This window comes from Rhinoderma darwinii, chromosome 3 (genome assembly GCF_050947455.1).
Source record: "Rhinoderma darwinii isolate aRhiDar2 chromosome 3, aRhiDar2.hap1, whole genome shotgun sequence".
NCBI lineage: Eukaryota > Metazoa > Chordata > Amphibia > Anura > Rhinodermatidae > Rhinoderma > Rhinoderma darwinii.
This window is the reverse complement of record NC_134689.1, coordinates 10703272-10720448: the sequence shown is the minus strand read 5'-3', so window position 1 is coordinate 10720448 and position 17177 is coordinate 10703272. Positions and strand designations below refer to the sequence as shown.

The 17177-nt window shown below is 44.0% G+C and overlaps 1 protein-coding gene and 1 pseudogene across 1 annotated transcript; both read left to right on the top strand.

Annotated features, from left to right (window-relative positions):
- The first annotated feature begins 20 nt into the window (after nucleotides 1-20).
- Nucleotides 21-10072, top strand: LOC142748687 (E3 ubiquitin/ISG15 ligase TRIM25-like). The gene is made up of 3 exons (XM_075855867.1): nucleotides 21-286; nucleotides 5336-5461; nucleotides 6280-10072. Exon 3 carries the CDS (start codon nucleotides 6282-6284, stop codon nucleotides 7890-7892), a length of 1611 nt encoding a protein of 536 aa, XP_075711982.1. The 5' UTR covers nucleotides 21-286; nucleotides 5336-5461; nucleotides 6280-6281; the 3' UTR covers nucleotides 7893-10072.
- A 3176-nt stretch (nucleotides 10073-13248) lies between these two features.
- On the top strand, nucleotides 13249-16863 carry LOC142748686 (E3 ubiquitin/ISG15 ligase TRIM25-like; annotated as a pseudogene).
- The last annotated feature ends 314 nt before the right edge of the window (nucleotides 16864-17177 follow it).

Sequence of the window (17177 nt, the reverse complement as noted above, 5' to 3'; positions counted from 1 at the left end):
GCACTTTTGGTCACATGACCGGCAGATATCCAATGTTTACCTTCCACACGCCAGCCCGCCATAAACAAGGCTTTCACTCATGTCGTGTGCTGTCTGGTTGGTGACAACCTGCTGCCTGCAACAAGGTCTACAAGATACAGTCACAGTCACGGGGAGTTCTCCTCAGTCACCGTGACAGCAAGGGCAGGCATTGCAGCAGACAGCTCAGGGAGTTGGTTCGTACCGTGCATCAGAGTAAAGCTGCCATCTTGACAGAGAAACTCAATCACTTCCGGCAGGATCTGAGGTAAAATAAATTCATTAGAAAAGGTTCTCAGACGCGGTTATCGTATTGTGGCGCCAGCACGGGACGGCACCTGATGACATCCGCCATTATTAATGGACTGCGCATTTCGTTGTTTGGAGAGGCGCTGTATAGTATTCCTTATATTAAGCGGTGCCGCCCTGAACCTCAGTTTTGCGCTGTCCAAATAAAATGTATGACCCCTTTTTTTTTGACAATTTTTACTTCATTAAATGTATTTATTTTTTTGCTTTGACTTGTCTGTACTGCCCTGCTCCCGTCGTGCTCGATAAAAGTTAGTGTCCCACACAAAACGGATCCGTAGGTCCGTTGCGACATCCGTGTGGTTTGCGTTGTCACTCCGCGTCCGTTCCGTTTTAGACGGACGCTGTGCTGCCGTTTCTCTTCCGTTTTTTAAACGGTCCGTTAAATTCCATTGTGTGTGTTTTGAATGCGGGGAACTTTGGCACGCCCTGCCGTCGCTTAGCAACAGATCCGAGAAAAATGGACGGCGTGCGGATGCCTTCCGTGTGCCGTTCGTATTTTTTTGACGGACCCATAGACTTCAAAGGGCCCCACGGTCACTGAACTGCGGACAAATGTAGGACATGCGCTGCTTTTGACGGAACGGAACCGTCAAAACAGCGGAAGTGTGATTGGCCCCATAGAAATGCTATCGGTTAAAAAAAAGGATAGCACCCTGATGAAAATGAAGTGGGCACGAGGCCTTGTGTTCTGTTTGTGAGGTAAAATATGTTTAGAAAAACCCTAAATTCTTTTTACTCGGTTTGAAAATATGTCTGGACACCTGACGAGGAGGTTTCATCGATGTTTGCACCAAGTTCGGACCTTCTTATTCGCACGGTGCCACAGAAATCTGCGTTCATCGGACTAGGCTTTGTTTTTCCGCTGCTCAGTGATACAATTTTTGGTCTCTTTCGCCCACGTGAGTTTTGCCTTTCTGTTTCCCTTAGTCAGTAATGGCACTGGTCGTCTAGGGTTATGGATCACCCGTGCTAAGGATCGGTGAGTGGTGCGTTCGTACACATTAGTTGGCGCACCAGTGTTGTATTCGGCTGCAATTTGCTTGACTGATCACCGCCTGTTCATCGGAACGCTTCTTCCCATCCTCCTCTGACCCGAGTAGTTTACGTCTACAAGATGTTTTTTCCTCGATCACGCCGTTCGCGGTTTAGGGTATGTTCAAACGCACTGTTTTCAGACGTAATCCGGGCGTTTTACGCCTCGAATTACGCCTGAACAAACGCCCCTAATACGCCTACAAACATCTGCCCATTGCTTTCAATGGGTTTTACAATGTTCCCACGAGCCTTAAAGAGGCTCTGTCACCAGATTTTGCAACCCCTATCTGCTATTGCAGCAGATCGGCGCTGCAATGTAGATTACAGTAACGTTTTTATTTTAAAAAAACGAGCATTTTTGGCCAAGTTATGACCATTTTTGTAGTTATGCAAATGAGGCTTGCAAAAGTCCAAGTGGGTGTGTTTAAAAGTAAAAGTCCAAGTGGGTGTGTATTATGTGCGTACATCGGGGCGTTTTTAATACTTTCACTAGCTGGGCGCTCTGATGAGAAGTAACATCCTCTTCTCTTCAGAACGCCCAGCTTGTGACAGTGCAGATCTGTGACGTCACTCACAGGTCCTGCATCGTGACGGCCACATCGGCAGCAGAGGCTACAGTTGATTCTGCAGCAGCAACAGCGTTTGCAGGTAAGTCGATCTTACCTGCAAACGCTGATGCTGCTGCAGAATCAACTGTAGCCTCTGCTGCCGATGTGGCCGTCACGATGCAGGACCTGTGAGTGACGTCACAGATCTGCACTGTCACAAGCTGGGCGTTCTGAAGAGAAGAGGATGTTACTTCTCTTCACAGCGCCCAGCTAGTAAAAGTATTAAAAACACCCCGATGTACGCACCTAATACACGCCCACTTGGACTTTTACTTTTAAACACACCCACTTGGACTTTTGCAAGCCTCATTTGCATAATTACAAAAATGGTCATAACTTGGCCAAAAATGCTCGTTTTTTAAAAATAAAAACGTTACTGTAATCTACATTGCAGCGCCTATCTGCTGCAATAGCAGATAGGGGTTGCAAAATCTGGTGACAGAGCCTCTTTAACTTTATGCGTCGCTGTCAAAATACGACGCGTAAAATGACGGCTTGTCAAAAGTGCAGGACACTTCTTGGGACGTTTTTGGAGGCGTTTTTCATTGACTCCATTAAAAAACAGCTCCAAACACGGCCGTAAAGTACGCCGCGAAAAACGTCTGAAAATCAGGAGCTGTTTTCGCCTGAAAACAGCTCCGTATTTTGAGACGTTTTTAGTCACTGCGTGTGAACATAGCCTTACTCAACATATTTTGCACGAGAAAACCAAACAAGGTTGGCAGTTTTTGAGATCCTGGCCCCCGCGTAGTCCAGCAATGATGACCATGTCTTGTTTAAAGTCGCTCAGATCGATCAATATACCCATTCTAATGCGAATTCACACTGAAAGTGATCCACGGAAAGCCCACTTGATTTTATGCTGCACTCCGGGGTCACGTGTCTAATTTCCATGCAGGGAAGTTCCAATCGTGAAAGGGCCGGTGTCTCTAATAAAGTGGCCATTAAGTATTTAATATGTCTGAGCCTCTCTCCAGTCAGCCTGCCTCCACACACTGACGGGGAAAGGAGGGTGACCACTTCTAAGACTTCGCTCACATCTGCACCAGGGTCCCATTCCGTCGGAGCGGGACCTTGACTGACACAAACGGAAACCATAGGTTTCCATTTCCATCACCATTGATTTCAATGGTGACAGATCCGATGCGAATGGTTTCCGTTTGTCTCCGTTGTGCAAGGCTTCCGTCGTTTTGATGGAATCCATAGCGTAGTCGACTACACTATTGATTCCGTAAAAAGACGGAACTCCTGCTCAACTGACACAAACGGAAACCATTCACACCGGATCTGTCACCATTGAAATCAATGGTGATGGAAATGGAAACCTATGGTTTCCGTTTGTGTCAGTCAAGGTCCCGCTCCGACGGAATGGGACCCTGGTGCAGATGTGAACGAAGCCTAAGGGTATGTGCACATGATAATTGCAATTATGTCTGAAATTACGGAGCTGTTTTCGGAAGAAAACAGCTCCTGAATTTCAGACGTAATTGCATGTACTCGCGTTTTGGGGGGCGTCTTTTACGGTCGTAATTTGGAGCTGTTCTTCATTGGAGTCAATGAAAAACGGCTCCAATTACGTCCCAAGAAGTGTCCTGCACTTCTTTGACGAGGCTGTAATTTTACGCGCCGTCTTTTGACAGCGACGCGTAAAATGACAGGTCGTCGGCACAGAACATCGTAAAGCCCATTGAAAGTAATGGGCAGATGTTTGCCGACATATTGGAGCCGTTTTTTCAGATGTAATTCGAGGCGTAAAACGCCTCCATTACATCTGAAAATAGGTTGTGTGAACCCAGCCGAAGCGGTGTGATTACAGCCTGACTGGAGGCAGAGTATTCAGGGTTGAGCGGAGAGAGTAAGGCTATGTTCACACGCAGTGACAAAAACGTCTGAAAATAGGGAGCTGTTTTCAGACGAAAACAGCTCCTGATTTTCAGACGTTTTTGTAGCAACTCGCGTTTTTCGCGCCGTATTTTACGGACGTTATTGGAGCTGTTTTTCAATGGAGTCAATGAAAAACTGCTCCAAAAACGTCCCAAGAAGTGACATGCACTTCTTTTTCGCAGCCGTCTTTTTAGGCGCCGTCTTTTGACACCTCGTGGGAACAGAACTTCGTAAAACCCATTGAAAGCAATGGGCAGATGTTTGTAGACGTATTAGGGGCATTTTTTCAGGCGTAATTCGAGGCGTAAAACGCCCGAATTATGTCTGAAAACACTGCGTGTGAACATACCCTGAGAGGTCGGGGGAAGGAGGTAGTTAATTGCCAGTCAGTTCAGCGATAAAGATTAATGGCCTCTTGGCTCCACTCACAAATAGACAAAGACTTTTGGCTGCTGTTTAATGGTTTCCATGCCATAGGTGTTTATCTAGCACTGATGTGTGAGGGTCTTTTCACCCACTGGTTGAGGTGTGGTTAGAACCGCATCCAAATACTGCATGTTTTTTTACAGTAGTTTGATGCATTTTGCAAAGCGGCTGCTGTAAAAAATGCAACCGCGTGGAAAAAAAACACCAAATTGTGGTGCAACTTTGTGCTGCTTTCGGATTCGTTTATTCGATACGGTTCTAACCGCACCTCAACCGCAACATGTGGATAGGCATTGCCATAACGACGCTTGCTTGTTCCCCACATGTCGTGTACATGCAGCCGGCTTCCTATGAGGAAGCTGCATCCAATGTGACTAAGTGTTTAAAACATTACATAAAATCGTCTGTTCACGAGCGTGTTTGGTCCGTGATATACGGTCCGCAGGTCGGCCGCATATCCCGGACCGAACACACTGCAGGGAGCCGGGCTCCCAGCATCATAGTTACCTATGACGCTAGGTATCCCTGCCTCTCCGCGGAACTACTGTCCCGTACTGAGAACATCATTACAGTACGGGACAATTTTCCCACAGTGAGGCAGGGACTCCTGATGCTAGGAGCCCGGCTCCCTGCAGTGTGTTTGGTCCGGGAAATGCGGCCGAGGTACGAACAGCATATCATGGACCAAACATGCTTGTGTGAATCCGGCCTTACACTAAACCTTCTCTATCTCCCTTGTCATTGACCCCGGATATGACGTTCCAATGTGGTAGTCCCCTATATTCGTTATTCTGAACATCCAATACTATAATAGTAAATATATGAGAAATAGGAATCGGTCTCAAATCATAGCGAATAGTGAAGATTACCGAAGTAATCCGCTCAATAGTCTTATTTAACACTTTATGAGATAAACACTGTAAACTAAAAATCCAAAACATTTCTCTTTTGCATCCCTTTTTAAACCTCAATAGTAATTCATTTAAAACACTGTGCTTCATGATATACCTCAGGTTTATATTAGATGTATGTTTACTTATTCTTTATCTCAGGGTGAGGGTCATCCCACCTACATACTGGAGTCAAAGAGAGAGAATGAGTTAACTATTAAACCCTTTCAAGACCTTCCGGTGCCTGAATGTCCACAGCAAAATTTCACCGGGGAAAGAGGAAGTGAGGTAAGCAATATCCCCTTCTATCTCCCTCCGAGAACCTTCCTCTCACCCAATCCCAGCATGTCTCTGCTGATTAACCACTTTGTCCCCCTCTCCCCGTCATACTGTCCCTCTGCTTTATTTGCTCCTGGCCATTTCTTTACTGTTGTCTTTTAGTAACAACCCGGGTCTTTTATAGGTGACCACCATGTAGGCCTTGAAAATATAGCAGATAGAATATATGATTATAACACGTGTGACGTCCATTAACAATGACTGATCTTGTGCTGTTCAGCCCTGTCCTCTATGCCGCTGACATCGATACGAGCATCTTCCCGTGACGCACAGCAGAATATCTGCTGTTGAATATTATTATCGCTGGTGATGAGGCCAGAGTGACCAAGATACGGACCCCTGAGGATGAGTATCTGAAACGCGTAGGGTCGTTCATTGTACATGGAATGTCTGCATAGGGGACAGTAGCATTGTGTTACACCCAGCGCTAGGAGATCCGGTGTTTGTTTACGGACACTGGTGCATTTTGGGGATTGTACTACTGTTGTGCCCAGGATAAATGCTGGTTCCAGTGAAACATTGTTACAAACACTGAGATATATTTATCATAATGACTCAGTGTTTTTTGTTTAATACGTTTTTAAATTTTCACGGTGGGGCTTACTTCACAGTGGTGTGTTACCCCTGTTTTTAAAACGAGTTACTATTAAAAGGTATATTTTACTCAGTTGTCACTTCAGTGAACCTCCTGTCCTCTAGACACCAGTAGAAAACCCGCCCTCTGGTTTCTGAGTGTCAGAGAATTGCAGCTTTGTTTCTCCTTTCAGTCATGGCGTCTGCTGATCTGAGAGACGAGCTGGACTGCTCCATCTGTCTGCACACTTATACCGATCCTGTAATGCTGAGATGTGGACACAACTTCTGCCGGGTCTGTATTGATCGCGCTCTGGATACAAAGCACGAGTCTGGACTTTATTCCTGTCCTGAATGCAGAGAAGAGTTTCAGGAGCGGCCTGCACTGATGAGGAACTTCGCTCTGCGTAACATAATAGAGAATTTCCTGTTTACTCAACCAACACAGATGGAAACCGGGATCTGCTGCACTTACTGTGTGGACTCTGCTGTACCTGCTGTTAAATCCTGTCTGCTGTGTGAAGCTTCTCTGTGTGATAAACACCTGAGAGTTCACAGCAAGGCAGCAGAACACGTCTTAGCTGAACCCAGCACTTCCCTGGAGAATAGAAAATGTTCTGTCCATAAGAAGATCCTGGAATTTTACTGCCCTGAGGACGCTACTTTTATCTGTGTTTATTGTTCAGCAGGAGAACACCGGGGACACCGGGTGGAGATGCTGGATGAGGCCTCTGAGAAGAAGAAGAAGAAACTGAGAAATGTTCTGCAGAAACTGACCACAAAGAGAGAGGAGACTGAGAAAAGAGTCCAGAGTCTGGAGGAGCGCTGGAGAAAAGATCAAGAAAAAGCAGCTGGAGAAGCCGAGAGAGTCACTGTCCTGTTTACAGACCTCAGGAGACGGCTGGACGTCCTGGAGAAGAGGGTCCTGAGTGAGATCTCCAGGCAGGAGGAGGAGCAGTCACTCTCACTCTCCGCTCTGATCCAGCAGCTGGAAATAAAGAAGGATGAGCTGTCCAGCAAGATGAGACACATTGAGGAGCTGTGTAAGATGACTGATCCACTGACTGTCCTACAGGGACCAGACACAGGTGACTTGTGTGATCCTGAGGAGGGGGGAGGGGATGAGGACACTGGGAGACGTGATAAACAGCTCCGTGATGTGGATGATCTGGATGTGGCTCTGATCTCAGACACATTACACACATTATGTGACATAATATCAGGTATAAGGAGTGGGATCTATGTGGCGGTTCCTGCAAACATATTACTGGATGTAAACACCGCTGCTAATAATATCCATATATCAGACGACCGGAAAACTGCAACCTGTTCACAAGTGAGGGAAAATCGTCCAGAAACAGCAGAGAGATTCCAGGATTATAATCAGGTGATAAGCGGCAGGAGATTTTCCTCAGGGCGACATTACTGGGATGTGGATAGCAGTGAATCGGGGAGTTGGATGGTGGGGATGTGTTACCCCAGTATAGACAGGAGGGGGGATCCATCATACATTGGAAATAATAACAAGTCCTGGAGCTTGAGGCGGAGGACATGGTGTAATAACCAGTGTTCGGTGAGACATGACAGTAAAGTGACAAAGTTATCTGACAAGATCTCCAGTGATAGATTCAGGATATGTCTGGATTATGAGGCCGGGCAGCTGTCCTTTTATGAGCTGTGTGACCCCATCAGACACTTACACACTTTCACTGCCACCTTCACCGAGCCCCTTCATGCTGCATTATGTGTATGGGAAGGTACTTTAAAGATATCAGGGGGAGGCAGCAACTGGGAGAAACCATCATAACCTAAGAAATCCGACTAGAGAACGGTGACAGTAACCAGAATCCGGTTGGTGGATTATAAAGCTAATGACATAAATGAGATGGGGGCGCTACAGGTGATGATTTCTCTACATGGCAGTTGTCCCTATGACTAGATCACATGGGGGGATGATCCGCTGTGCAGGTACCTGGTGATTACTCTCTTCGTGTAGTTGTATACTGGAGACGAGCACCTGCTGCCCATGTGTAATCCTTGTCTCCTGGTTGATAATTGTGTCATGGCTCTTATTCCCAGCAATGTCCCGGCTACTTAACCTTTATGCTTATAATGAGCCTTGTTTTAATAGTGCTTAACCCCTTAACGTATAGTGACATACATGCATGTCATTAGCAGAATGTAAGTACAGAGAAGTAATTGGTGCACCCCTTATTTATATATAGCTTCTCCCCGGTCAGATCTGATTTACACTGTATAAGATCTTTCCCGAAGGATAGAATATCGTACGTAAGACAATTCAATGATTTTGTAACATGTTTGTGCCTCTTCATTTAGGAAAAGCCTACACGTCATTGTATGAGAGTCGAGGTAAAATCATGGGATCACCATGACTGATGCAACCTCAATATTTTTCTTTGGCGAACTTCCGACCATTGCAGAAAATCTGACGACGTCAGATTTGTTTTTGAGGGTCGTAAGGTGTCGTGACTTTTCCCACAGGGAAATAATGAAGTTACATTGTGGATTTATTGCAAATCACATGCAACTCCCTGTCACTGCGGAGCCCTACCCTAAAGGTGGTATTGCACGGCTGTGTAATCGAGCGCCGATCAACGAGACAGCTTGTTGATTGGCGCTCGTTTCCACCTTTTACAAGGAGCTCGTTACTCTGTTCACTCGTCCCCATACATCTTTATCATGTCGGCAGCACGTCTCCCTATTTATACCAGCGTTTGCTCATCCATCGGCTGATCGTTTGCCCGATAATTGGCCCGTGTAAAAGGGCCTTTATTCAGCACCAGAGAATTACATCATCCCAAATTTTTGCAACCGCCTAAACCTGAGTGTATATTAGCAAATCATGCGGACAGAACCACAAAACCAACCCATATAGAACTCTGCTGGTCCAGACATAACGTAAAACTTCACCTTTACTATTATTTTATTCTCTTTCCAAATTCGAGTGATAAATAATTTAATCAGAATTCCTGTAAATAGTCTTTTCAGTGAAATTCCTTTATTGTGGCAGTTGATAATCCAGCGATTCTGATAATTCGGCACTTGTTTACAGCCTAGAAGACCGATCAGTGAAGTGACAGCAGAAGATTTTGGATAAGCATTTTATCTTGCTTGAGCCTTTCTATCCCTACAAGTACAATTTGGGCTTCGTTCACATCTGCGTCAGGGCTCAGTTCCGACGTTCCGTCGCAGATTTCCATCTGAACGGAACCCTGACCGGAACCATTTATTTCAAAGGTGACGGATACGGTGCTAATGGTTTCCGTTTGTCTTAGTTGTGCAAGGGTTACGTAGTTTTGACGGACTCAACCATTGGCACCAGATCCGTCGCCGGGAAACGGAAACCTCTTCTTTTAGTGTGTCAGTCAGGGCTCCGTTCCGACAGAAAGCTCTAACGGAACATCGGAACGGAGCCTTGACGCAGATGTAAACACAGCCTTATATAGTTTTCTATGACCAAAGCCAATCATTCAATACATCTGATAATTCAGCATCCGGTTCCATATATGTTGGATTAAGGCTTTATTCAGATGAACGTGTGTCAAATCGGCCGTGAAAAACTAATGTTTTTCACGGCCGATTTGCACCCGTGTGGGACCCATTTTCACGGATCTCTGATAGACTTGAGTCCATTGAGAGATCCATGAAAACTGACAAAAATAGGACGTGTTCACACGGTCCGTTAAAACAACGGCCATGTGAATAGCCCCACAGAAATACATGCAGCCGTGTGACGGCCGTCACACGGACGATGTCAACAGAATTTTACCTTTATATATTTTTTTGATCTTCAGTGTTTTCAGGAATTTGGTCATTTCTATTTGTTTCTTGATGATTCATTATTATGACACAATGACATGAAATGTGCATTATATTTTGCAGTTTCCATAATTTTGGGGACACCAGAACTGTGTATGGAACTGCTGGACATTTTGTGGGGTTAATAAAAATCTATGGTATAACTGATCGGCGCCTGTGTCTTTTATGTTGTTGTTTTTCGTTTCAATGTTACAGTTTGTATGTTCTCCATAATCCATTTATTATATAGTGTATATATAAAAATAGTGTATGTGTGTGTATGTATGTATATATATGTGTATATATATATATATATATATATATATTGAAAACCTGTTACACGGGTTTGCTAGCAAAGGGAATGATAAGTATTTATAATTGTGCTCTTTGAGAACGACGTTGTTCAGTACAGGCTCGTCTTACTTCAGGGTTTTGCCTTCTTAATGTCTTGTTTAGGGAATTGGTTTCTCGTTCCTGGCGTTCCTCTGCATTCCTAGTTGCTCTTATTCTCTGAGCCAAATATATATATGTATGATGATTATCAGCATTGTCTGTTTTATAATTGAGCGTGATCACATGTAGCAGCTAAGGGACAATCCTTATAATCAATATATATTATTGGATAAATCTGCCTGCAATTCTCTTATTTAAAATAATTGGGTCTTGTATTTTTTTGAGATAAGGGAATTGCATGCACGGTAATTCCTTAATTACTCCTAAAAAAAAAAGAAAATCGTGAATCAATTCTAAAATCGTCCATAGGGTTGACAAAAATCTAGATTTTTATTTTTTTGCAAAATCGCCCAGCCCTGCACACAGTACAGATAATGTAGTAGATGGTACCTGCAGTCCTATGTAACACCACAGATAACACAGTGATAACTCTCAAGTACAGATAATGTAGTAGATGTTAGGCTTCGTTCACATATGCGCCAGGGTCCCATTCCGTCTGAGCTTTCCGTCAGAATGGGACCCTGACTGACACAAACGGAAACCAAAGGTTTTCATCACCATTGATTTCAATAGTGAAGGATCCGGTCCCAATGGTTTCCGTTTGTCTCAGTTGTGCAAGGGCTTCGTCGTTTTGCTGGAATCGATGGCTTAGTCGACAATAGCGTAAAACGACGGAACCCTTGCACAACTGAGACAAACGGAAACCATTGGCACCGGATCTAAATTAATGGTGACGGAAACAGAAACCTTTGGTTTCCGTTTGTGTCTGTGAGTGCTCCGTTCCGACGGAAAGCTCTGCTGGAATGGAGCGCAAGCGCAGTGGTGAACGAAGCCTTACCTGCAGTCCTATGTATCACCACAGATAACACAGTGATAACTCTGAGTACAGATAATGTAGTAGATGCACACACAGAAATATATACACATACAGAGATACATATGTAGGCACTTAGACACACAAAAAACACACATGCTGGAAGTTCTACACACACAAACAGAGACACAGACAAATAGAGACACAAACAGCAGACGGACTGAGCACTCACATCTCCTTCCTCACAGGCTTCTTGCAGGTCGGGCTGTGGGCGGAGCGAACTGCCTCGGACACCACGTCTTGCCAAATATATATTAGATATATCTCCTACTACTAGAGGATGCTGTAAAGAGATTCCTAGTAGCCCCAGCTCTCTAGCTCGAAGCGCCGTTCAAGAGTGAGTGCGGTTGTGGTATCTGATTTGGGACACAATTGCCATGACCATTTGGTGCCTCTTAGACAATCCAGTCAGAAGGCGCCATAATTAGCATATGGCATGTTTTTTTTAGAACTGCGGGAGTTCAATATTTAGGAAATGCCAGTAATTACACACGGCATAATTTATCTGTCAAGGAATGGGAACGCACATCTTCAGTATAATAATAAATTCAATCATGTATGAGCCTGTGGTTATATGTTGTTGGCACGCCACATACAGGAGGGACTTTCCCATCCCTCACCTTCAGGAGCTGCAAATATCCTTGATTCTGCCAAAGACTCATCATAGAATTAGTCGGAATTCCAGACCAGTAGCTTTGTAAATACTATCAGCGGATATGATGAACATAACTCCCTGGTGTCCCACTGTCCGTTGTCCAACCTTCTCCGTCCTAATGGCATCTAGGTATATATACGTGGGAGGCTCCGTTGCAGATCTGGCAGGGATTACCGGAGATTACTGGAGACCGCTCAGTATGCATAAAATCAGACACCCAACGGAACCCATTGATGTCAATGGGTTCCGTCAGCCGTTTGCCGTGTCCGTTGTGCAACTGGACCGTTGCTTCCGTTATTGCCTTGTTCTGCTCCTCCGAGGGAGCAGAACAACGGAATGTCACAATGTGGGTGTGAACATGACCTTAAGCCCCTTTTACACCAGCCGATAAGTGGTCGGTTCAGCGAGCGCCGGTCAACGTGACATTGTTGATCGGCGCTCGTAACGAGTAGTCGTTACTCTGATCGCTCGTCCCCATACATTATCATGCCGGCAGCGCGTCTCCCTGTTTACACACCAAGATGTGCTGCCGACAACGATATTTCACTTTTTTTAAACGATACGACCAGCAGATGATCGAGTGTTTGCTCGTTCATCTGCTAATCGTTCCCCTGTTTACACAGGACAATTATCGGCAACCAGCGTTCTATGAACACATGTCTGCCCGATAATCGCCCAGTGGGTTTTATTTATTTAACCCTCATACATTGATTCTTCACAGTCAAGGAGTCCCATATATGTTTCATATCATACATTCACAGAAGCATAAACCTATATACATCATTACCTTACACAGCACAATTCAGACACTTGCAAAGACAAACAGCTGTTCCCCTCATATCTCAATCATTCAATGCTTATTATCCTATTATTTTACTCTTTAAGTATACTTCTCATATACCTTTAATCTATAACAATCATTTCTTTCAAATTTCCACAAACCATTCTATTCATCACATGCAAACGACCATCTTATGGCTGCCAGCCTTTTCAACAATTTTTCTCATATCAATTTACTCTGTAACCACCTGTAATTTCTTACTTTGTCATTTAAAGTAGCCCAATTAATGGAGTTAACACCTAGCCAGACACAATTTCTTATTCAACTCCTTTTTAAAAAAAAAAAATAATCATAATACTCTATAATCCTTAATCTATAGGAGATCCTCCAAATCTCCAAGTACTTTATCTGTTACGGTCTGCACGGAGTTATTTATTACCTGTAGCCTTCTCACATAGGCTTTGGACTACTAACCTCGAGAACCGTTATTCCTAGGTTTTTATATTAAGACCTGTGCTTAATATAACTAAAACCTAGTCTTAGTACCTAAGATCCAACTTAGGTTTTTTATCACATAAACTTATAACATCTAAATATTAAAAATATATATAAACAAAATTATATTACCTTTATTCAGATGAAAACTTGAATCCTCAATTCCTCTCTATACGTTCTTTTAGAATCCTTCACTCCAACCCCATCCGTCCCATCAGACTGGCCTCTGTTTTACAGCAATCAGCCGGAGGTCTTTAGATTTAGTGAGTTCATAGATTAACTCACCCCATGCACGGTAAGCAGTCCTCGAGTAGACGAGGGGTCAGGAGATGTTGGATTCCTGGCTTTGAAGGACCAATTCTTAGAAGAATTTATATTCTTATCAAGGAAGAGTCGAGAGGTCACCTGAATAGAGAGGATGCGCGTCTTTATTCTTATCGATAAGGAAACATTATGGCAGAATGTCTACCTCTATCCTGAATGACAGAGTTTTTATACATATTCTGAGAATAACATGTCTGGTCTACTTCTTGTTACATTTTTCTTCATATATCACAATTGACAACGAATTAGAAGTTAAACCTTTGTCTGGAAATTCTAAGCTCCCTTTTTAGGAATTCAGCTACCCCCTCCTCATATATAATATCAGTTATCTTAACAATAAAACATACTAGACATTTTGTTAGGCAAGGCTTTACAGATACACAGTTTTAGTCTCCATTAGATAAAGTAGTCATAAATTGAAAACTTTTCTAACACTTTCCCCTTTCCCTACAACTTAGGTGCATTTTTTAAATTTTGATGCGGAAATAGGTGCGGTTTTATCTGCGGTTTTTGGTGCATTTTTCTGTAAATCTATTTAGACATAATTTGCAAAGCGGAAACGCAGGATAAATTGACGTGCTGCGGATTTTAAAATACGCACCGCAAGTCAATTTACATGCAGAAAAAGCTGCACCGTGTAGATGAGATTTCTTAAAATTGTATTTACTTTTGCTGGTACTGTATTAAGCTGCGAATTTACCGCATGAAAATATGTGCGGAAAATCCACATGTAATACGCAATATGTGCATTCAGTCTAAGGCTACATGCACGCGTTGCGCAATTTGATGTGGAAAAGCCTAAAAAAACCACAGGTGTATGCACATAATTCCACAGCTAAAACCGCACCTAATAGTGCGTTTTTTTAATGCGTTTTTAGGTGCAGTATTTACATTTTGATGCGGAAATAGATGCGGTTTTATGCTGGGTATTTTGGTGCGTTTTTCTTTAAAACTAGTCAGATACAATTCACAAGTGGAAACGCAGGATAAATTGACGTGCTGCGGATTTTAAAATATGCGCCACAGGTCCATTTACACGTAGAAAAAATCTGCACAGTGTAGACTCGATTTCTTGAAAACTAATTTACTTTGCTGGTACTGTATTACGCTGCAGATTTTCCGCAGGAAAATCCGCATGTAATACGCAACGTGTGTAGTCAGCCTAAATGTTCTTGTTTCTAAAGTTCTTAACCGCTAATTACCTGACTCTGTACGTGCCGCATTGCAGATCTGCCTTATATATACAGCAGATATAATCATATATTCTAACACGTGTCCATTAACAGGTTAATAGTGACTGATCTTGTGCTGTTCAGCCCTGCCCTGTAGACACAAGTATAAAAGCCGCCCTCTGGTTTCCGAGCGTCAGAGAATTGTAGTTTAGTTTCTCTCTTCCTGTCAGTCATGGCGTCTGCTGATCTGAGAGACGAGCTGGACTGCTCCAGCTGTCTGACCACTTATACCGATCCTGTAATGCTGAGATGTGGACACAACTTCTGCCGGGTCTGTATTGATCGTGTGCTGGATACACAGGACGAGTCTGGACTTTATTCCTGTCCTGAATGCAGAGAAGAGTTTCGGGAGCGGCCTGCACTGATGAGGAACATAACTTTATGTAATATAGTGCGGAATTTCCTGTTTACTCAACCGGATAAAGAACAGACCGGGATCTGCTGCACTTACTGTGTGGACTCTGCTGTACCTGCTGTTAAATCCTGTCTGATGTGTGAAGCTTCTCTGTGTGATAAACACCTGAGAGTTCACAGCAAGGCAGCAGAACACGTCTTATCTGAACCTAGCACTTCCCTGGAGAACAAGAAATGTTCTGTCCATAAGAGGATCCTGGAATATTACTGCACTGAGGACGCGGCTTGTATCTGTGTGTCCTGCTGTCTGATTGGGGAACATAATGGACATAAAATGGAGTCATTGGATGAGGCTTCCAAAAAGAAGAAGAAGAAACTGAGAAATGTTCTGCAGAAACTGACCACAAAGAGAGAGGAGACTGAGGAAAGAGTCCAGAGTCTGGAGGAGCGCCGGAGAAAAGATCAAGAAAAAGCAGCTGGAGAAGCCGAGAGAGTCACTGCCCTGTTTACAGACCTGAGGAGGCGGCTCGACGACCTGGAGAAGAGGGTCCTGAGTGAGATCTCCAGGCAGGAGGAGGAAGAGTCACTCTCACTCTCCGCTCTGATCCAGCAGCTGGAAATAAAGAAGGACGAGCTGTCCGAGAAGATGAGACACATTGAGGAGCTGTGTAACATGACTGATCCACTGACTGTACTACAGGGACCAGACACAGGTGACTTGTGTGATCCTGAGGAGGGGGGAGGGGATGAGGACACGGGGAGACGTGATAAACAGCTCCGTGATGTGGCTGTGATCTCGGACACATTACACACATTATGGGACATAATATCAGGTATAAGGAGCGGGATCTATGTGGCGGTTCCTGCAGACATATTACTGGATGTAAACACCGCTGCTAATTATCTCCATATATCAGACGACTGGAAAACTGCAACCAGGACAGAAGATGAGCAGAATCGTCCAGAAACAGCAGAGAGATTCCAGTTTTTTCAGGTGATAAGCGGCAGGAGATTTCCCTCAGGGCGACATTACTGGGATGTGGAGATCAATAGATCAGGGGGGTGGATGGTGGGGATGTGTTATCCGAGTGTAGACAGGAGGGGGCGTCAGTCATACATTGGACTTAATAACAAGTCCTGGATATTGGGGAGGTTTCATAAACATTATTCAGTGAAACATGACAATAAAGAGATCCGGTTACCTGACAAGATCTCCAGTGATAGATTCAGGATATGTCTGGATTATGAGGCCGGGCAGCTGTCCTTTTATGAGCTGTGTGACCCCATCAGACACTTACACACCTTCACTGCCACCTTCACCGAGCCCCTTCATGCTGCATTATGTGTATGGGAAGGTTCTATAAAGATATTAGGGGGGGGGCAGCAACTGGGAGAAACCATCATAACCTAAGAAATCCGGCCAGAGACTGGTGACAGAAACCAGAATATGATTGGAGGATTATACAGCCAATGGGATGAATGAGAAGGCGCGGTTATGATTCCTACATGGCAGCTGTCCCTATGACTAGATCACATGGAGGGGGTGTAGCTCTTTCTACAGGGGGTGAATGTAACAGTTTTGCCATATTTATCTAACATCTGGCCACCATCTTTATCACAACTTTGGAATTATGGCTTAATAATAGAGAGGGTGTGATATTGTCTAAACCTGGAGAAACCCCTTTAAATGTTTGCAAAATCGGCAGTGACATCATTTCTTAGATATTGGGTAGGTGCGTATAGTTCTTTTCTATAGTGCTCCTATTTCACATGCTGACAGATAAAAAACAATTAGTTTATTCCTCCGATATATTAAACAGCCTCTGTCACCAGATTATAAGTGCCCTGTCTCCTACATAATCTGATTGGCGCTGGAATGTAGATAACAGCTTTGGTTTTTATTTTGAAAAACGATCATTTTTGAGCGAGTTAGGAGCAATTTTAGATTTAGTTTCTTAATGCCCAACTGGTGTTTTTACTTTTGACCAAGTGGGTGTTGTAAAGAAGTGTATGAGGCTGACCAATCAGTGACCAATCAGTGACATACACTTCTCATTGTTCCAGCCCAGCTTCTTTCACTGCACAATCACACTGTGCTGTGGATC